A 22,442-nucleotide genomic window follows, 5' to 3' on the forward strand; every position below is an offset into this window, starting at 1 on the left:
CATGCATGCACGCAATCCTATGTACACAGCCGCGATTTGTCACGCGGAAAACAAATCGCGGCATGTTCTCTTTCTCTGCGGGGCTCGCAGGGGCCCACACAGAAATGTCAGTAGTGACTGGCAGGCTCCACTCTGTGCATGCGCCGGCTAGCCGGCGCATCACAGAGAAGAGAAGCCGGGAGCAGGTAAGCCGCAGGTCTCTGCAGGGGCATGGTTCCGCATCCTGCTGCGAGAATTCTCACAGTGGGATCTGACCCGGCCGTCTGCAGGCGGCCTTTCTAAAGCTTTTTGTTCCCTTCTCTCTACTAATTTTCCTTTACAGTCTTGAGTCCATAGACATTGGTAGTCTTGTTCTGTTTTCAATCCCTTTTATTCAGAAAAATGAAATGCCAGGCGCCCAGACAATGTCAGGAACTGTAGTTTCCAATTACTATAACTATTTAATATATATTACTTTTTTCTTGGAAATATTTCACAAATGTAACTGGTTGTCTGTTACCGGAGACTGCAGAGAGTCTGATATTCTTCCCAATTACCTGCAAAGGGATCTATTAAGGTAATAGATGACTTCTTGATATAACAAGACCACCTGCAAGCTGTCTGTAAAGTCTAAACTACCTATGCTTTATATAGAAAAATATTCTGTCTTTTGTGTGACTTGGTGTAACCATGAAGAGGGTATGGTGTCCACTCCAGGCTGCCTTCGCTGTACATGACGTGTAATCGGTAGAAATCCCATATCCTCATGGGTACATTCGCGTGTAGATGGTCTCAGACCTGCCTTCTGCCTTGGCTGCATATCTTGCCAGTGTGAAAAGGTAGTCGCTCAACCTGTAAAAGATGAGACTTTGTTCAGATGGGTTCAGAATCTCTAATGTTTCAAAGTGGCTTACTGAAGGGGTGCTAGAGTATTTAAACAGAGGCTGGCCTAGACGCGCACGGTCTTAACGCCATACACACTATAACCCCCTCCCACCTGTCGATCCGGAGGACGTCAAAAAACCCCATGAGGTAGAAGCCAATCTTTCTCGCAATTCCTTCCCAACTTGAATTCAACACCCCCATCCCCACCCCTAAATCTGTCAATAACTCTCCTGAAGTAATTGGTAACTATAGAATACACTGTTACACTCAAGGGCATCCAACCCCCCTCTTAAACTCTCTCCATCGTCTTCAGGCAGAGAGTTACATAGTCTCACTGCTCTTACAGTCCTGGGTATAAACAGGTTGTAGGAGAGATCTCTGTATTGTCCCCTGGCATTTAGGTTCCCTGTTCCCCCTGCAGCTTTAAAGCCCACAGTCTTTAGCGGCGGGTTTTGAAGCTGCTTCGCCACCTGCATCTCCTCTGCGGCCATCTCTCCCCATAGAGAGGAGAGTGGCCGCTGCGGAAATAAAAAGAATTGATATGCCGCCTCTCTTCCGCACGGCATGTCAGTTTCAGTGCGGCTTTGCAAAATCTCGTCCACTTTGCTGGCTAATTCTGGGATTAAGAGCAGCAGGCAGAATTGCCGTGTGGACATTCTGCATGGAAATTCTGTCCCGTGTGAACCCAGCCTTACTAAACCCCAGTTTTACCTCTATTGTTCACCCATTCCATTCACTACTAAAAATTGACCTCATGTCCTCCTCAAATAAATACTGGCCCCTAAAACTGTCCACAATATTCCATGTGTGGTCTGACCAGTGACTTGTAAAGAGGAACAATGTTCTCATCATGTGCCCCTAGACCTCTTTTGATGCACCCCACGATCCTATTTGCCTTGGAAGCAGCTGCCTGACACTGGTTGCTCCAGTTAAACTTGGTTAACTAAAATCCCCAAGTCCTTCTGTCAGTTTTGCCCAGTAGTTTCCCATTTTGTTGTGTAATGGTGACATGTATTTCCTCTGCCCATGTGCAGAACCTTACATTTATTAGTATTAGACCTCATTTGCCATTTTTCTGCCCAATCCCCCAACTTATCCAGATCTACTTGCAACCACATCCTATCCTCTCGTGTTAATTACTCTATAGTTTTGTATCATCTACAAATATTATTGTACTATGAAACCCTCTACCAAGTCATTAATAAAAATATTAACAAGAATAGGGCCCGAAGCTGACCCCTGTGGTACTCTGGGTCACAGTTACTAGTGGGATATACCCCTTCTGCTTTCCATTACTGAGCCAGTTACTCACTAATGTTCCAAACACATAGTACAGAAAAAAAATCATCTTATACAAGTAAAATAGATGTGATTCCCTTTTAAACCCCCCCACACACACACCTGTTAAGCTATACTTTTACATCAACTCGTGTTGCCACACTTCAATAACTACTCAGCTATTTAAACCAACAGCAGTAACTCCTGCAACAGATCCTCAGTTTGGAAAGGGTGCTTCTAAATATTAGTGCTTTTATTTCCTCGTAAAAAGGAATTTTTGAAGGTTCTTTACACTATAACTTCAACACCACAGGAGCCAATGACTGCTGTATGTTACAAGCGGGCACAAATCAAGTTACACCCTTTTTCTGCCATCATTATTGGCTGAAGCTCCACTCATAATACCCCTTAAATTCAGATCACAAAACAAATGAATACAAATTGAGTTTGCAATAAGGTTCTGCTTATCCTATTCATGTTCCAGCAGAGGGCGCTGTGACCACTGGTTGAAGTGAGCTGGGGTTTGATTGCAGAGGCTCCTGGTGTCAGTGACCTCATTGCTCCAGCAAGTCAAGAGCAAAATGGGACCTGGCGCAGTATAACTCACTGAGCAGCATTAAGAGGAAGGGGAGCAGGAGGTGGCACTGGATAAAACCCTCAAACAGTGTTCCCCAACTCCAGTCCTCATGGACAGGTCATGTTTTCAGGATTTCCTCAGTGTTGCACAGGTGATGTAATTATTGTTGGTGCCTCATACATTGCCACAGGTGTTCTTACTACAGGATATCCTGAAAACATGACCTGTTGGGGCTCCATGAGGAGTGGAGTTGAGAAACACTGGGCTAAACAAACTATCTTGGAATGTGTCTGTAGGGAGAAGCCTAATGGTGGAGGAGCCTGGGGCCATCTAACAGCTCTAGCAGGCGCTGAGTGGGGATATGTAAACAACTGTCAAAGAACAAACAAGCACCTAGAAGGATTTGTCATTTTTCTGCAAAATACGGCATGGTTAGATGAACGGTCTTGCCATCTGAGACCCTAAACCGTGGTTCCACTATTGGCCTATAAAAAGGTTCTCTGAGGCTCCTTTTCCACTGGTGTAGACCTTGGTGACCATTAGACATGCCTCTATGATGTAATCAAAGAGATTTTGCCCCGTTAAAGTTAGAGGGGGCTGTATTGACGAATCGCCCATTACCTGGGCCATTTTGACAAGACTGTTAATATAATATGACATGCTGTGCACAATAATTAAAGATAGCAGAAGGGAGAAATGTCCATTGACACTCCGTTTAGTGCTATACGATCAGAGCATGTGCAGTATGCAGAATGAAGCCAGTCTGGGTTTGGGCACTATAGTCTTGTGAGATTTGAGCAGTGGTGGACGCAGCTTGATGATGTATGCATCAGCAATACCAGAGGCCATGGAGGAAGGACGCACATGCATAATGAGTAAGTCAGCTGTTTGCTATCTGTTTTTAATTGTTCTGCTATATAAGTGTTGGGCTGGTGGGTGTTGTATATACTTGATAAAGATCTTGCTAGATCGAAACGTCGTATGGTGACTGGAGGAATAAAGGTTTTGTGATTGCATCGTTTCCTGCTGCCACGGCTATTTTTCTTCTGACTGGTTCCTTGGAGCTGAGCGATCCGGCTCCTTGCTGCGGCTGGCACATTGGACGGTCCCACCCAGAGGGTTGTATGGCGTTGTGCTGCCCTGGACTTTGCTATTGTGATTGACAAGACTGTTGGGTGGTCTTGGGACTAGTGGATGCATGACGGCGCACACACAAGGCGACCGGGCTCAAGACACCCGCAGTAGACCACCGGTAGAGAAGATCATCTGACAATCACGAACAGCTCCAACTTTTTCATTGAACGCTATCCAAAGATAGGTGGCACCATCATTACACCCCTGTGTCTCTCAGAACCATTTCCACGTGATTGGCTGAATGACATTTGGGTTCACCGCATCCATTACATGTACTACCCTCTACACCCACCCTCAATCCTGCCTATACTGTGGAGCGCCACACTGCCCCCTGCTGGTGTGATGGTCTAGGGGGCCATCGCATACAACAGTCGGTCACCCCTAGTAGTGATAAGAGGGACAATGGCAGCTCAGCGACATGTTCAGGATATCCTGCAGCCACATGTGTTCCTCTCATGGCGGCTTTTAACAGGCCTTTTACAGCAGGACAATGTTTGGTTGCAAACAGCAAGGGTGTCACAGGAGTCGCCACAGCATTGTCACACCTCTGTAGCCAGTCCGGTTGACAGATTTATTGCCAATAGCCTATGAGTTTGCACGAGCTAGAGGCTCAGTTACAGCAAATGTGGACTGATCTGCATCAGGATACCACACAGAACCTGTATGCCTCCATGCACGCTGTTATCACATCTTGTATTCAGGCTAGAGGTGGTACAACAGGGTACTAGAGCCTTCATGCTCAGCTGTATCACATCTTATATACAAGCTAGAGGCGGTACAAGTCTGAACAGGGTACTAAAGCCTCCATGCCTGCCCATACCACATCTTGTAGCCAAGCTTGAGCCAAAACAATAGGGTAGTAGAGCCTCTATGCCCGCCTGTATCACATGTTGTATCCACACTAGAGGCGGTACAACAGGGTAATAGATCACCGTGCCTACCGTATCATATCTTACATCTAAGTTAGACGCAGTACAACAGGGTACTAGATCCCCCATGCCTGACCATATCCTATCTTACATCTAAGCTAGAGGCGGTACAACAGGGTACTAGAGCCCCCCTTCGAGTGTTCAGTTCTCCACAATAAATTCTCCTTTTGCTCTGATACTGTAATCACCAACTTATATCAATGTTACAATCACACATGTAAAGTTTCAATCCATTCTGACAACTCCTTGTAGCGGGCTTGACTTTTTTTTGGACAATGAGTGTAATAGCGGCTGGGATAAGGAGCCTCAGTCTATCTAGCCGTCTAACCAATGAATGTGGGACTAGTGTGTTGTTTTTCACATTTTAACTGTTAGTTGTAGATTTCAGTTGCTATTTTATTGCTAATACCAAAGAGATGACTTTAAGAAGCACATCTGTACCTGTTCAAGTATTTCCCAACATTTGGATCTGCTTCGCCCGTTTGCAGCAGCTTGAATGTTCTACAAAATGTAAGAAATTGTTCAGTCATTTATTTACAGTCAAGATTTATCACATTAAGGCTTCTTTCCCACAAGCATATATCAGCCGCCGGTTTCACGTCCGGACGATATATGCCATCATCTGAGGCATAGAAGCTCATAAACGGGAGCACAAATCTAACGTTTGTGTGCTCGTTCACATGGCACGGGCTTCGGTGCAAATATGCCGAGGTCACCATGCCATCACCCCTCCCTCCCCCTCGCAGGCTCACCTCTGCTCTCTTCCCCACTTGCTCTTTGCAATGGGAGGGGGCGGGATGAGGGTGGAGCTAAGCACAGCCACGCCTCCTCCCATTGCTGTCTGCGGACAAGGGGCAGGGAGGTGGGGGGAGCCTAGCTCCGCCTTTTGTCCATAGCCAGCAATGGGAGGAGGGGGATGGCACTTAGCTCCACCCCCATCCCACTGTAAACAGCGAGCAGGGAGGAGAGCAGAGGGAGGGAGTTTAGCAGCCACGCTGCTAAACTCCCTCCCACCTCCGACTGCTGTCATGGGCTCCCATAGGAGTCCATGCAGCGGCCAATGTGTTCCAGGACTATCTTTTGGGCCCGATGTAAAAACGGCCGGCACTATATTGGCCTGGCCGGGCACTTTTACGTCACGGGTATATGGCCATGTGATTTGATGCATTGGAATCCAATGCATTAGATCATAACTTATATCGGCCGGCCGATATACGCTCGTGGGAAAGAAGCCTCAACTACAGCAAGTGGCTCGTTGTGGTGCTTGTCAAGTGACGTACAAACATTAGGTCGATTATAGAAGAAAGGGCTTACACTCTCTCTGCTCTCCGGCACACTGCTCGGGCCACATGTAGCGATGCACTGGCCTTCCCACCAGACTACAACAAAATACATATTAGTTTATTAGAGCAGCTCCATCTAAGAAAGTGATCAAAATGTCAAAGTGTACTGCCAATGGGTACATTTATACCGGCAGAATAAAGCTGGTCAGTGGAGGAAGCTGAACCGTGTATCGATCAATCCATTGCTCCAGCTCCTGGATAGACTCTTCATTAAATGATGTATTCGCTGTAGAGAGAGAAATCAAGACACTAATTAACAAACTAACATAGAAGAATGGATATTGGCGCCTGTACATGTAGCGGTCCAGCTGTAGTAACCGCATGAGCATTAGCGCATTTCAACTATACTTGGCAATTAGTGATTACCAGCACTATGTATGGGGACACCCTTGATATTCAGGTTAGACTAGTAGATTATCAGTGCTGCTTGTGTTGAATTAGATTGGATCTTCTCTCTACAGATCCATTTGTTGGTTCATCTCGAAGGATAGCCTTCAGTGGTCTTAGTATCAAAGCTAAAAGCAATCTTTCCATCTATTCAGGTTGTCAAACATATGTGAAGCAATCTTTCCATCTATTCAGGTTGTCAAACATATGTGAATAGGACCGCTAAACGCTGAAGCTTATGTGAAGAATAACAAATTTACCTTTATGGCTTTCTCTGGCCGAGGATAGGGGCGTTGCAATATTTGAGCCAATGTCTTGCAGCATACATTGTATCTGTAGGCGGGAAATTTTCTGTTAATCTCCGCTAACAAGCAACAGATGAAGTAGCTCAGAGATGGATGACTGCTTTCATCTACCAGATCCCCTTTACCAATAGGGCCTTTTTCACATGACTGTGTGCGTTTTTACGTTCGCCTGTAGGCGCCGTAAAATTGCACGAAATAGAAATAGTCGAGATCAAGTCCCGATCTTAATTGGCATATTTTCCGCAAATCACACTGGCGGCTTCTGCGTGATGGCAAAAAAAATACACAGCTGCGCGAAAATCCATCACTCGGCAAAAATCCTCGGAATGACTTCCAATGCTTAAATGGAGCCAGCTGTATTCTTTTCCCATCGTTGGACGCAGGTCAACTCCCTTCCTCTCCCTTTTTCTGCTTCCAGCATAGCTTGACAAAAGATAGGGCAAGACCTATGTGCTATTTTCCAAGCGCAATTTTTTTACGCGCCCAAAAATCATTCATCTGAATGCATACTTTGGAATCCAACGCTTCAGATGGTTGCGATTTTTTTGATGCGGCTAAAATAGCTGCCTATATACAGCCGTGTGAATTAGGTCTAAGGGCTATTTTAGACGACCGTATATAGGCTTGGTTTTCACTCCGAGCCGATATACGGTGTCCTTGTCTGCAGGAAGTGGGGGGATGGAAGAGCCAGGAGCAGGAACTGAGCTCCCGCCCCTTGCCACTATTTGCAATGGGAGGGGCGGGACGGGGGCAGAGCTAAGCTCCGGCACTTAGCTCCGCCCCCGTCTATTGCTAATAGTGGAGAGGGGGCGGGAGCTCAGTTCCTGCTCCTGGCTCTTCCATCCTCCTCTCCCTGAAGACAAGGACACCGTATATCGGCTCGGCGTGAAAACCGAGCCGATATACGGTCGTCTGAAATAGCCCTAAGTTTGACCTTTTCTACCATTTCAGTAAAAGGTATAGATTAAATATCGCCGCCATAAAATCTATTTCTTAGCGGTCTGGATTTTTTGAAAAAACTAGTGGAAGTGTTTTTGGCTTATCGATTTTCATCTACTGCAGAACAGACATGACGTCTTACCCGTCGCCTAATTAAAAGAGTATGCCGAGCGTGAGAAAAAGTGTTCTTTGTATGAAGTGTTAAATAACTTTTCTGTATCAGTTTCTCATGACTTACAAGACGTCTGCTTCCTGTTATTTAAAAGGAACCTTCCCTGCTAACTTCCAGTGGATAGAAATAAGTTCTAGCTGTGCGCCGGACACACGAGTGCTTGACGTGATACTGTAACCCGTCCGCTGCCTGTATGATCACATAGACTACAATGATTTTCAAAAGGTGATACATTTATTCAGTGATGTTTATATAATGAAAGTAAGAAGTACCTTCTCTAGTTCCCCCACACATTGGAGATTTGCATCTAGACAGAATTCTCTGGCCAACCTGACAAAAACAAATACAAATTTGCTGAGACGTTGGAGAGAAGTAGCAGAGTGCAATCGGTGAGCGCATGTAGGGATCCTCTAGACCACAAGATATTCCGATAGGTCCTTTTACACAGGCCAATAATCAGATGACCACTGCTCAGACTAATTATGTCCATCACTTAAATGACATAAGAAAGTGCTCATTGCATTAATATAGTTGGTTTGCGGTACATCCTATTGTGTAAACAGTAGAGATGAGTGAGCATACTCGCTGAGGCAAACTACTCGAGCGAGTAGTGCCTTATTCAAGTACCTGCCCGCTCGTTTTTAAAGATTCAGCTGCTGGCGGGGAGGAACGGAGGGGAGATCTCTCTCTCCCTCTCGCTCCCCCCTGCTTACTGCCGCAACTCACCTCTAACCCGCGCCGGCAGCCGAATCCCTAGAGACAAGCGGGCAGGTACTCGAATGAGGCACTACTAGTTTGCCTTAACGAGTATACTCGCTCATCTCTAGTAAACATTGTTGATTGGAGATTATTTGGGCAATAATCTGACCATGTAATGGGACTCTGATCCTCTGAATAACTTCTTATTCGCTGTACAGTACAGATTAAGGCCCTTTTACATGCAATGACTTCATCAACGCGACTCGATCTTGTATTCCAGCTCAGGTATAGAGTGGATGGAGAAGCTTACTGCCTCCTTGCATGGCAGATCCGATTCCAAGTCAACGGCTTGGGACCCGCAGATTAGTTTTCAATGCTTGCCGTTGGTTCTGGCTACGGGCTTCCTTATTCTCCAACTTTTGCCAGGAGGCCTCTAGCTACCCCTTTCCTCAACCCCTTAATGGCTAACTAATTCTTTGTTTTTTGTCATTGTCGTATTCCAGGGTCCATAATTTTTTTATTTTTCTGCTAATATGGCTATTTGAGGGCTTGTTTTTTGCGCGACAAGTTGTATTTTTAATGGCATCATTTTTGGCTTTATATGTTTTTCGTATAACTTTTTAAGATTTTTTTTTAATTTTGTTAGAAGGATTGGGGAAAATAAAAATTCTGTCATTTTTGTTTTTCATTTTTACGGTGTTAAGTGTACAAAATAAATAATGTGATAATATTGTTCTCTGGGTCAGCATGATTCCACCGATACTAAGTTTATAAAATTTCTTAGGGTTTTTCTATTTTTGTGCACAAAAAAAAAAAAAGATTTGCTTTCGTGTTGCCGCATTCCAAGAGCCATAACGTTTTCATTTTTCCATCGACGGAGCTCTATGATGGCTCTATTATCCATTTTTTGGGGAACATATAACGTTTTGTTTTGCTTTTTATTTCACCTTTTTCTAGAGGCAAGACTAACAAAATCTGAAATTCTGGAATGTTTTTTTATTTTTAACGTCACTCCCTGTGCAGTATAAATATGTTACATTAATTCTGCAGGCCGCTATGATTAAACCAATACCACATTTATATAGGGGTTTTTGGAACTTTTTCACACTTCTTTAATAAAAATGTATTTTTTTTTTATTGCTGTGCTGCATTCAAAACCCTCTAACATTTTTTTGTCAAAGGGGTTATGTGAGATTTCTTTTTTTGCGGGACGAGTTGTACTTTTTAACCCATTCCCGCTGCAGGGCGTAAGTTTACGTCCTGGGAGCGGGGTACTTCCCGCAACAGGGCGTAAACTTACGTCCTGGAGATAGCGCGGGATCACATATGATCCAGCGCTATCCCGCAGCGGGAGTCGGCTGTCAGTCACAGCCGGCGTCTCGCTGCAACAGCGGGGGGACATCGGAGATGCGCCCGCCACTGTTAACCCCTTCCCTGCCGCGATCTAAGTAGATCGCGGCAGGGAAAGAGTTCACAGAGGGAGCGCGGCTCCCTTGTGTCTCCGGCTGGAACTCGCGATGTCATCGCGAGAGCCCGGCCTGTCACCATGGCAACAGGACGCCAGACACTGGCGTCCTGTATTGCCTATGCCTGAGATCGCTGTATGAGCGATAAGGCATGGGAGAGCAGTAGCTCTGCCATGCCTTATGACAGCGATCATCAGGGCAGTGGTTAAAGTCCCTCAGAGGGACACAAACAGTGTAAAAAAAAAGAAAGATTTAAAAAATGAATTAAAAAAAATGTAAAAAAAAAGAGTAAAAAAACCATTTTTTATGCTTTTTCTCAGATTAGCATAAAAAAAGGTAAAAAAAAAATAAAACCCCACATATTTGGTATTGTCGCGTCCGTAACGATGCGTACAATAAGTTGCACATGCTTTTGACTGTGCACGGAAAAAAACGCTAAAAAAAAAGCTAAAAAACTGAGGCAAAATGCTCATTTTTAGCATTTTGCCTCACTAAAAACGCAATAAAAGTGATCAAAAAAGCCGTATGTACGCCAAAATGGTACCAATAAATTCTACAGCTCGTCTCGCAAAAAATAAGCCCTTATATAGCTCTGTACATCAAAAAATAAAAAAGTTACGGGACTTTGAATGCAGCTATTTAGAATAGAAAAAAGATTTCCAAAAAAAAGGGTTTTTATTGCAGAAAAGTGGGAAAACCTAAAAAAAATGTTAGAATTTTGGTATCGTTGTAACCGTACCGGTCTGCAGAAAAAATGGAAAGTCTCATTTATGCTGCATGATTAACGGTGTAAAAAAAAAATAAAAAAATCTATGGCAGAATTGATGCGTTTTCTCTCTCTGCTATCATTAAAAAAAAATAAAAAATTTTACAATATACTCTATGTACCCAAAATTGGCATCGATAAAAACTACAGTTCGCCACGCAAAAAGCAAGCCCTCATACGGCCGCGTCGACGGAAAAATAAAAAAGTTATGGCTTTTGATAAACGGAGAAGAAAATCCGCCAAAAATTGTTGCGTCCTTAAGCCCAAAATAGGCCATGTCATGAAGGGGTTAATGGTACCATTTGTTGATCCATGCGACATTTTGATCACTTTCTATTCTGTTTTTTGTAAAGCGAGAGGCAAAGTTAGCTATTTGTCTTTTTTTTTCATGACCTGTGAGGGTTAAGTAATGTAGTAACTTTTGTCCTATGGGTAAATACGAATGCAGTGATGCCCCGTGTGTGTGTGTGTTTTTTTTTTTTACATAGTAAAGGAGTAAAGGTGGGGTTTTGATGTATTTATTTTTATACTATTCTTTTTGAATACTTCATATTTATTTATTTGTCCCACTGGGGGACTTAAATATCACCATATTTTATCATTCTCCAAAAACATTACTATACTATAGCAACCCATCAAGACTCCGCAATCACATCGCGGGGGTCTGATGGGTGACCCCTCCCTCTGTGAGCCCCCTCCTTCTGTCAGCATTTTACATGCAGTGGCATGTGAAGGGTTAAAGACCGGGAATCGAAAGTTACTTCGGTCCCCGCTATCAGAGGAAGTCCTGGCTGTCATCTGACAGCTGAGCACCCGCTCCTCCGGACACGGGAAACTAAAGCCCCTTAATGTCTGCTGTCAAAAGACTTACAGGAAGTCGTTAAGGGGTTAAATAGGTTTTATATGATGGCTGATTTTGCAATCTCCTGAAGTATTTGCTTAGTTAGGAAAAATGAGGTTCCTACTGAATGGTAAAATCTTTGCGAGGCCATTTAGATCTACCTTGACGTGCTGTCTTCTCTGGGTTTTAATGTTCTGGCTATGTTTTGTTCTTTTGGAATATGTGTAAAACTGTGTAAAATAAAGAATTTGAAAAACAAAAAGTTGTAGACCTTAAGTATTCCCAAAATTTTCGTTGACTGCCTTTCCTTAGGACAAATCATCAGTGTGTGATCCGTGAGGAGACCCCAGTCCCTTCAATGTAGTTCCAGACACAGCAGCAGCAGTGTTTAAGTCAAGGAGGAGGAAGAAGAAGAAATTGAGCAGCACGAAACTCTCTTGAAAGTTTGTTACAATGTATTTTTCAAAATACAATAATTAAAGAGACCCCGTCGCCATGTTTTTGCAGCCCTCACTGAGAGCACCATAAGTTAGTGCCCGTCACACTGATTACAGCGATATGTCTCCTGTGTGTATCTGTGCAGGAGTTTGAGAAACTTACATTTTATTAGTAGCAGCCAGACACAGAACTAGTCCTGAATATTCATGAGCTGCAGCTAGCCACACCCACCTTACCCTCCAGCCAATGAGTGGCACCTCTCTCTTTATGCACAGTAATAAGCAGAGAGCTGTTAATCATTGGCTGGAGGGCGGTGTGGGTGGAGCTAGCCTGCAGTTCATGAATATCCAGGACTATTTTAAGTAGTTCTCTATACATGTGCTGCTGATGATAAAAGGCAAGTTTCTCCAAAACTACTGCACAGATCCACACAGCTGACATATCACTTTAATCAGTGGGACCATTACTACCTTGTGCTGCCCTCATTAAAGGGTGCAAAAACAGGGTGACGGTCTCTTTTAGTCTTATGTATACATAATCACAAAATCCTTTAAAGGGAAACGGGTCAACTTCCTATTAGGGAAGGTGATGGGGAGTCGGGTGACGTATTTTTTATGTCCCTAAAAGCCGTGCGCGACACAAAATGTAACTTTTTTCGGGTTTGCCATGCACGCGCTCTCCCATAGAGCTGTAAAGGAAAGAGGTCACCATCAATCTGAAAAGAGACAGATTTTTCTGCCACATGTGGGTGACAGCGCGGGATCAGGAGAGTGAATGAGCATTAAACATACATCAGCCAGCTCCCAGTCTCCTCCCTAACAGCAGCAGAGCTTAGTTTATGGTGAAGTTGGCAGGTGACAGGTTCCCTTTAAAAACAACCCTAACGTTTCATAATAAGCTGCCATGTGCGTGTACATGAGGAATAACACTATTTCTGGACATTACATCACCTGTACTGTATCCCATTTTTCCCCTCTGCATTCTATATCTCTGATTCTCAATTCTTTCTGTATTGGTGGGAGGAGCCTGACTGCTTTGCTGTGTTCTATACACTGTGCAGAGAACTGAAGATTCTGCTCCCTGTCTGTCTGTAACAAATACAGAGACATAACATCATCATATAGGGCACTGTAAAGCAGTACTGAGCAGTGGAGATGTGAATAAAAAATAATAAACTCACTATTGGCTCTGACAGCATGGCAATGAGAGTCTCTACTTCTGTCCCTCCTTCCCCTTCCCTCTGCTCTCATAGATTTCTATGATCAGGATGACTCATCCCCTCCTACACTTCCTGTTTTTTGTTTTGCCATCTGCATTAACAGAGATAACATCACTTGACAGCAGGCAGTGAACAGCAAGTTAACAAGAAGGGAGCCCCCTAGTGGCCAGCACTTTATAATGATTTTTCAGCACAACATTACGTCTCAACCACAAGTCTTTTACTGACTGTGTATGTACAAGCAAAACTTACCCTATGGCAGAGGTCAGCTCGTCGGTAGTCCCCAATGCTTCAAACACGAGGTTATCTTTCGGTCTCCGCTCTCCCGTGTATGTACTTGAGAAGCCTACAGAATTAGAGTACACTTATTATGACACGGTTCAGCAACAAAACACATCTAATATCCCACTGAAATGTTATAAAAATAACGGACCTTTATCGCCTGTTTTTGTGTAGATCTTTGGGATCTTTTCTGGTTTATTTTCTGCCGGAGGGCTAAAAGAAAACACATCAGAAGACTGGAATTACTATTGTACCATTACTCTATAGCAGGGTTTGCCAACCCCAGTCCTCAGGGACCCCCGACAGCTCATGTTTTCTGGATTTCCTCAGTATTTCCTCAGTATTGCACAGGTGATGTCATTATTATCATTGCCTCAGGTGTTCTTACTATAGGATATCCTGAAAACATGTCCCTGTGAACTGTAGTTGGCAAACCCTGCCATATAGATTATGTAGGGAGAACATATAATGCTACAATCTGTGGCGCAATCATTTGTATAACTTGGAGTACACGACTTCCCTAAGGATACATCCGCACGTTTTCTACAGGGAATTGTCATTGGAAATTCCACAGCGTTTCAAGAAATCTCATCGCCGTGCTTCACAAACAATCTGCAGCGTAAAGTGACCTACGGTACGGATTGTGAATCTGCATGACACGTCAATTCATGCCTGGGTTATCAGCATGGATCGGACCCTTTGCACGCAACTAATGTGTTTTGCGCATCAATTCTTTATACATTTCTGTTTGCTGCCCATAAATGGAAACATTCTTGATGACACTCAGACGCTAAGAACCTAACCTGAAAAAGTGACACTCAATGGATCTGAATATACTGGATGTCAAATTTATTTCTTTGACAGGTCCGATAAAAAAATGTTGATCCAGGGATTATTCTGACTGCCATTATGGAGTCGGGAAGGGCGTTTTCCCCCCAAAATGAGGTGGATTGGCTTCTGTCTCATTGGGGTTTCTTTGTCTTCCTCTGGATCAACATTGGGGGGTGGAAACAGGCTGAACTGGATGGACATTCAGCCTAAAATACTAAAAAGTGCCTATCAAGACATGGTTACAAGTATTCCTCCATTGTATTACTTATGGTGAAGTGAACAAATGATTCATAATAGCTAGAGATGAGGGAGTATACTCGCTAAGGCACATTACTCGAGCGAGTAGTGCCTTAGCCGAGTATCGCCCCGCTCGTCTCTAAAGATTCAGGGGCCGGGGAGCGGTGGGGAGATCTCTCTCTCCCTCTCTCCCCCCCGCTCCCCGCCGCAACTCACCTGTCACCCGCGGCGGCCCCCGAATCTTTAGAGACGAGAGGGGAAATACTTGGCTAAGGCACTACTCGCTCGAGTAATGTGCCTTAGCGAGTATACTCGCTCATCTCTAATAATAGCATGTCTTGACAGCGCTGAAGAACTGCTACACAAAGTATAGAAGAAAATTGCATCCTGTAACTGTTCACCGTGCAAATAAGCATCAGCTCCATACAAGCAGACCATTCCTTTGTGGTTATGTGCACATCTAATCAGATTGTAACATAAAACTGAATAATACAAATAAGACTGAAAACTTTCTGTCCATTTTTGATTTGTTTAAAACACTTTTGCAATGTGGTTTGTATTTACCCACAAATCCATAATGACCCTTTGTGGGTTATAGTAAAGGAGACGGGGGGGATCTGTGGCTTGTTGATTGTAAGTAAATGGAGACTTTGCAGTCCGTGTGCCTTGAAATATGTATTTTTCTGTTTGTATGGATAATATACATGTAGTTCTAGGTGAATCGCTTCCCTGAATTATGACCTCAGGATAGACAAGCTCCCACACAGGGCTATGGGAATCCTGCCTGAGCCAAGTGAATGAGTAAGCATGTAGGCAGCCTGTAATTTGGGCCAATACATTCTGTTCCCCAAATAGCTAGTTGCTCAGAATGTTCCGCATCATTAGAAGATATTAAAAACGTAAGCAGGAAAGGTTCTCCCGGAGGAGCGCTGCTACAAGGAGTAAGAGATTCTGCAAGGCATCAAGAGGAGCACGCAGGAAGGGATTTCCTCCCAACACATATCAATGACCACATATTAGTAATACAGAAGGACGAGTTTGGGTATTTCGTTTGCTACGCAGATACTGGCATTTTCCTTATCCAGTTGTGAACAACAAAATATGGTAATTTTTTCCCTTTACTTACAGATGCAGATGTTTTTGCAGAAGTGACAACGTGAAGAGCCGTCATATCGGTTGTCACTTCTTAGTCACCGTCGTAAAGAAGTATTCCCATCTAAGACATTTATGCCCTATTCATAGGATAGGCCAATAAGTGTATGATAGATGGCTGCACCTACCCCTAAAACCAGGGGCTCCCATCTCACCTCATGCAAGTTCAGAGAGGTGACCAAAAGTCAAGCAAGTTGTGCTACATTGTATCCGTAACTTCCATAGAAGTGAATGAAAGTTATGTAAACAAGATAGTAAAGCAAATCACACCGCTTCAATGTCTCACAAGTTATGGAAACAGGAAAACTCGCTGTGCTACCCTATTGACATCATTATCATTCACTTCTATGGGAGTTATGAAACTAGCACAGAGTGTATCCATAAAAGCTGGCCACCTTTAGGAGGCTCGATGCGGCGGCCAGAGAAGAAGTGAGGAGGGACAGGGACCTAGATGGGAACACTCCTTTCAAGGGTTAACCTACTCCTCGCTGGAGGAAGCAGACAGCTTTATATATTGTGTAATGTCCTGGTTGGTATCTCAGGCTGAGCCCCATCTACTTCAATAGGACTCAGGGTGCAGTACCAACCCAGGCCACTAGGCAATGTACAGAGCTGTCTGCTTCCTGCAGCAAACAGCTAGATGTGGGTCCCCGCTTTAAATATCAAGGATAAATTTTGGCCATTGCTTTAACTTTTGGTTTGCTTACACGGCCTACGATATAGGGAACTAATCTTTTAAGCGGTGCTCAATCCCAGGCAATGCACTAGAATTTCCGTAACGCAAAAAAAATAACACCCAACACATACATATTTATAATATTAAGAAAGCAGATAGATAGTCCGGATATCAGTCTGCATGAGTGCAGGGGGGGATACTCAGATAGGGCATACCTGAGGGTGGAAGTATGGGCAGGACTGGGGGCCATTACTGAAGGGTCATAGAATGACGAGTTAGTGCTGGAATTTGTAAATCTTGCCATCACCGTCATCAAGGCCACTTTACATTCTGCCTTCCACCGAGGTGACATTTCTCTGAGGGAGGGGAGGAGGCTCTTGAGGAACAGCAGATCGCCATCCTCATTGTCCCACTGCTGTCTCTGCTCTATCTGCCACAGCTGGTCCTTCTGTTCTTCCCGGTAGGAGACCTGTTGCTTCTGCATGTTGGATAGCATGGTGAGGACATTATCGGCAAAGTCGGCCACTTCTCTTCTGCTCTTCCTGACTGCTTTACCTCCTCGTCTCGATCCCTGAACAGTCTGGTAGTGGAGCGTCTCCATCTCCAGAGGTAGTTCCGTGAAGGATGGGTGGGATGGACCTGGGGGAGGAACGTCGCTCTCCTCAGCAGCAGTGGTGGCCGATTCTTCAGGCTCTGGTTCGTATGGAGGAGACTCCGAGTCAGACTCCCTCACATTGGTGGAAGACCTGAGGGGATAAATGAATTACATTTATAGTCACTGATCCACTGAGGCATTTAGAGCAAGTGAAGCAAGAATACCACATACTGCCTTTGCTCCGCGGCCTTCCTCAGGAATGCAAGGCTTTCCATATAAGCATAGGTCTTCCTTTTAGGGACCATAGAACTGCTGGGGAGCTTCCTCTCCTCCGCCAGCTCCCGCATGAAACGGTCCCGGAGGGATCGCCATCTTGTCTGTATTTGCTTTTCTGTTAAAGACAAAGATTTGGAGTTTGGAACTGAGGGCCCTTTTACAGGAGCCCACCGGTTGGGAGCAGATGTCCGATAGGTCATCCCAGCGATGATCATCGCTCAGTGAACACAGGCGGAGCAGGCTGGGGGTTCGTTCCAGCCCACCTCCATTTACAGTAAACAGGCAGTCACTCATAGATAAACAACTGCCTGTTCACACCAGCTGATCTATCGTTCAGTTTTCTGCATGCAGAAACTGGATGACGAATGAGAAGTGAACGAATTCTCGTTCATTGTGCAGTCGATGCATGCATTGATACTGAGTGATAATCGTTCAGGGTCCCACTGGATGAGGGAATCTGATCGATTTATGGGCCCGTGAAAAAGGGCCCTAAAACTAAAGTGGTCCGTAGAACATTTTACAATGATACATCAGACATACTTTTTTATGTTTAATATATAATAAAAACGTTGACGTTTACTGATCCCCCCCACCGGTGACCCTTATTACAGAAAGTTAACAAAGTGCTATAACCTCTAGACCACACATCATGCGGCCTGCGGCTGCTGTAGCATGTGATGTCCCCAAGGACAAAATGTCTCTATGAACGCCATGTGAATTAATTAGTTGAGTATATTGGAAAGCTTATTATTATTTTACTATTTTGGGCCCATTTAAACATTCCCCCCCCCCCCCCCCCAGGTCCTGAACCCCCACCAGCTCCCTTGTACATACCATAGAGGCCCTTCTCCTTCCGAGAGAATTCGTCCCACTCTGGGACCAGCGCCTGGAAGATGGATTCCCATATGCCACGGGTGACAACACGGTCGGAGTGTCCCGGGTCGGCCTGATCCCAAAGGGCAGGGCTCTGTTTCACCATTTCAATCAGGACATGAACATTGATGGGGATCTTATCGCCGCCCCTCCGGCGCTCCTTTTTGCGGACCTAAACATCCCTGAAAACGTGTTAGCATGTCTATCCCATATTAGTAACAAAACGTGGGCCAACATTTAGAGGACATTACCCGGGGGCAGTCCCAGCTCGGGTCCTGGCTGTGGTCCTGGAAATCAGAAAGAAAGGTACAAGTAGTAAAAACAAAGTGCGTCCGTCTAAATGGCGATACGTGACTAGTACGGACTGCATTACCCAGCTGCGCTCGTGCTTGCGGTCCCTGCTGCGGCTGCGGTCCCTGCTGGTCTTCATGATTTCTTCTCTCATCAGTCTCTTCATATTCTGCTTATTTCTTCCCAGTTTCTTCGAATTACACCCCTCTGACTGTCTCCCAGCGACCCCACACCCTCCCCTCACCTTGCACTTCCTTTTCCTGTTTCCTGGACAAAAACAGAGCAAAAACAGATGATGAAGGATTGTCATCTGTTTTCCATCCGCTGCCGACGCGACTGACAAACATCTCCAGCGCTCTGCTTACAGGATGGACGTGTGCAGATAACCACGGCGCCCGCTGACAGGAAGCCGCCGCGTCCGCTCGTTTATTCAGGCTTTTTAGCTACAAGAAACTGAGCACGCACAAAACACGAACATTTAGCGCAAGACTGCGGAGCCGCACAGCAACAACGCGAGAGCGCACGGAATCTGCCCTTTACAAAATCCAGTAAGGGGCTCATGTCCACGACCGTGTTTTCACAGCCGCTCTCACACTGGTGCTTTTTACCGCAGCATTTTGAACGCCACGTTAATCGTGGTAGAACGCTCTCATTTAAATCAATTGGGCCTTGCAGACATGCGCTTGATCACAGCGCTGGATGGCGCTTTCCAACGCCGCGATTTTTGAGCGCAGTCTGTTTTATATTTGTCCGTTTAGCGCACCTTATCGCCCATCACAATGATAGGGTGCGCTAAAACACTGTCAGCCGCAGGGAGCGGCGTTGAAAGCGAAAATAAAACCGCGTTCGTGTGTAAGTGTGGCCCTAAGTGTGCGTTGCATGGCTGCGTTATACGCGGTGAAGGGAGTCGAGGAAAGTCAATGAACTTACGTGGATACATGTGCGTGCAGATCCCCATGAGAAATCAATGGCGGGATGCTCTATTTCTCGGCGTATTACGCAGCGCGAGCCCTATACATTTGTATAGGCTCCGTATGAAACGCTGCCCATACGCAACCTCGCTATGAAGCCGAACTGTGTGCGTGTGTTACGTGAGTATGCGCAGTGCCCTCGTAGCCGTACGCGGTCCCCAACGAGACTGTTTACACATCTGTAGAACACTACCGGGAGACCCGCAGTGTTTTACGCATAACCCTGTGGACAGAAGCCCATAGAGGGAATCCAAATAAGCTGGATACGGCGAATATAACAAACCGCCTGGTACGCACCTTTCATGTTCAATGGTCCACTACTGGCCTTTGTTTTCGCGGCTCCAGAAACGATATGTTGCCATGTAACCGCTTCCGCAGGTCGCAGCGGAGATGTGTTAACTTCATTTTGAAACAACGGTCCAGAATAGCGTGGCGCCCACACGGTCATGGAGATACACTGTGGTCACCTCCGAGGGCGGGTCAATCTGCTAGATGTCAGCGGAGTATATCTATATATTACACCAGGACCCCTGGCATATACAGGATTCAATGCGAGCAGAAAACCCCCATATGGTGCTAGTTGCACATTTTTATAAAGTGTCTTTTTCTGAGGCCCTCAAAATAAGGTTCCTGGAACCATAATGCAGCGCAATTCATGTAGATTAGGTACTAAACAAATCTATAGGGGTTTCTTCATTCTATATAGATCAGACTGCCACAAATTAGACATTAAAAGGGGTTGCCCCGGCCTGCTGTCAGTGTGCCCAGTGCTAGAAGCAGATAACGTGGTCCATAGGGTTGTGGCCCAAGTTGGTACTGCAAGCAGAGCTTTCACTAAATTCAATTTGAGTTGTGCCTGTAGTAACATGCCCGGCCACTGCAATGCTGACAGCGCTATCTGCTTCCATCTTTGTCCACACTGACTGCGAGCCAGGCATTCATCTGATGAGTAGGGATGGTGAGCGGCGGACTACCGTCAATCAACTATTGATGACCTGAGGATAGGTCATCAATGGGAAAAATCCCAGACAACCCCTTTAATGGTATGCTTATTATTGGAAAATGTATTTAAAGGGGTCGTCCAAATCTAGGATTTCTTATTTAACAGCTTACAAAGGTTTATACAATCAAAAGATATAATCCTCACCTGACCGATCTCCTGCTGCTCACATATCTATTTACCTGCTCACATACCTCTCTATTTACCGAGCTCCAGTGATGACATGTCACGTGACTACTGCAGCCAATCACCGGCTGTAGCAGTCACATGTTGACCAATCTCCTCCTGCTCCCATACTGGTCTCTATTTACCGAGCTCTAATGATGACACGTGACTACTGCAGCCAATCACTGGCTGTAGTGGTGATATGTTGACCAATCTCCTGCTGCTCCCATACCAGTCTCTATTTACCGAGCTCTAATGATGACACGTGACTACTGCAGCCAATCACTGGCTGTAGCAGTCACATGTTGACCAATCTCCTGCTGCTCCCATACCGGTCTCTATTTACCGAGCTCCAGTGATGACATGTGACTACTGCAGCCAATCACTGGCTGTGACGGTGACTTGTTGACTACGCAGGACAATGAATGGCTGCGGTGGTCGTTTCAATGTGTCTTTGCTGAAGTTTGGTAAACAGAGACCGGAAAAACGTCTTTAATATCTCAGGAGTTGGTAAAACTTGTAAGGGTGGAGGGAGCCAGTCCAAGTCTCAGAGTGTCGGCCACCTGACTGCTAGCAGGATAACGGCTTCTATACGATGGCAGGAATACGGCTACATTGTAGAAAGATGGAGACATTCAGACATCAGTGAGCTCCAGAATCGGGTACGGACACCAAGTTTATGTCTGTGCCGCAGCAGATTCCGGCTGTGAGCTCACCCGGCGACCCCGCTCACGGCGCTTACTGTACTGCAGATGACCATGGAGGCTCGCAGGCGGCCATGTGCAGTATAGGTGTTCTTGGGGTTTATTTGTATCTCCTGCGCGGTCGCTCAGTGATGACGCGGGTGTCCACAGCCGTATACAATGTGAATTGCGTATGGGCCGCAGGTCGCTCGCCTCCGCTGACATCAATGGAGGCCGTCCGCACGGATTCCGCTGTACAATGCTGTGATTTTCTTCCACTCACAGAATACGCAATTTATACCTGAAAATGGGAAGGAAAATACGTGCCTTACAATGCCCGCGTTTTACTGTGTGGACGCCGAACACGGAATCGGTAGTTCAAATCCGGTCGTGAGAGACCGGTCTTATCCGACACTCTACAGGCCCGCCCCCGGCTGGGGATCAATGGCCGAATACGAGACACTCTGCACACAAAGGTATAACGTACGTAGAACCTCCTATTAAAACTGATGGCCAGATATACTTATAGGCGCGTTGCTCTCAGCCAATCAGAGCCGGCGCTGTGTTAGGCACTAGTAGATTACTTTTATTAGTTCTTTACCAACTTCTGGAGGATGTTTCCTGTGTCCCCAGTAGGGGGTGCTCGCAGCCTGCACCATAGGGAGAGCTATCATCATGGTAAATGTATGGGGGAGCAGGTCACGTGCGTGCATACATCCTAGTGGACGGACAATGGACGGGTACCTGTGGACATGTGATACGTGGGCAGTACCAGAGCGGCTGTGTGGCTGACACCACACTAGTTACATGCACTGGCGTTTCTCACCTCCCCGCGGAGCTCTCACTACTGCACAGCCGCCCGCCCAGGGTCACACCTCGCACGGCCCTCCGGAGTAACAAGCGAGCGACAGCCATCACTACACGCCCCGCCCACAACTCGTCCCACGCTCCACGATGAACTGGATTGGCCGGGAACCTCGTGCTATGTCAGACAAGCGCAGCTCATTGGAGAACAGCCGCATTCCATCCTAGAAGAGATTGGCGGCGCTGCCC

At 45.7% G+C, this 22,442-nt stretch overlaps 1 protein-coding gene across 3 annotated transcripts; it reads right to left on the reverse strand.

Moving 5' to 3' along the window:
- Positions 1-338: 338 nt before the first annotated feature.
- On the reverse strand, positions 339-22,343 carry MMAB (metabolism of cobalamin associated B). Of its 3 annotated transcripts, none has more exons than XM_066603867.1 (14): positions 22,216-22,343; positions 18,653-18,837; positions 18,531-18,566; positions 18,241-18,451; positions 17,362-17,521; positions 16,751-17,281; positions 13,791-13,852; positions 13,610-13,703; positions 8,201-8,258; positions 6,773-6,845; positions 6,254-6,351; positions 6,097-6,161; positions 5,224-5,283; positions 339-831 (listed from the first exon to the last, which is right to left on the reverse strand). In XM_066603867.1, the coding sequence occupies exons 2-14, from the start codon at positions 18,734-18,736 to the stop codon at positions 744-746; spliced, it is 1,620 nt and encodes a 539-aa protein (XP_066459964.1). In that variant the 5' UTR covers positions 18,737-18,837; positions 22,216-22,343; the 3' UTR covers positions 339-743. The 3 variants fall into 3 exon arrangements, with proteins under 3 accessions (XP_066459964.1, XP_066459963.1, XP_066459962.1); XM_066603866.1 differs by lacking the exon at positions 22,216-22,343 and adding an exon at positions 21,991-22,198; XM_066603865.1 differs by lacking the exon at positions 22,216-22,343 and adding an exon at positions 19,839-21,783.
- Between the last annotated feature and the right edge of the window lie 99 nt (positions 22,344-22,442).

This window comes from Eleutherodactylus coqui, chromosome 5 (genome assembly GCF_035609145.1).
Source record: "Eleutherodactylus coqui strain aEleCoq1 chromosome 5, aEleCoq1.hap1, whole genome shotgun sequence".
Taxonomy (NCBI): domain Eukaryota; kingdom Metazoa; phylum Chordata; class Amphibia; order Anura; family Eleutherodactylidae; genus Eleutherodactylus; species Eleutherodactylus coqui.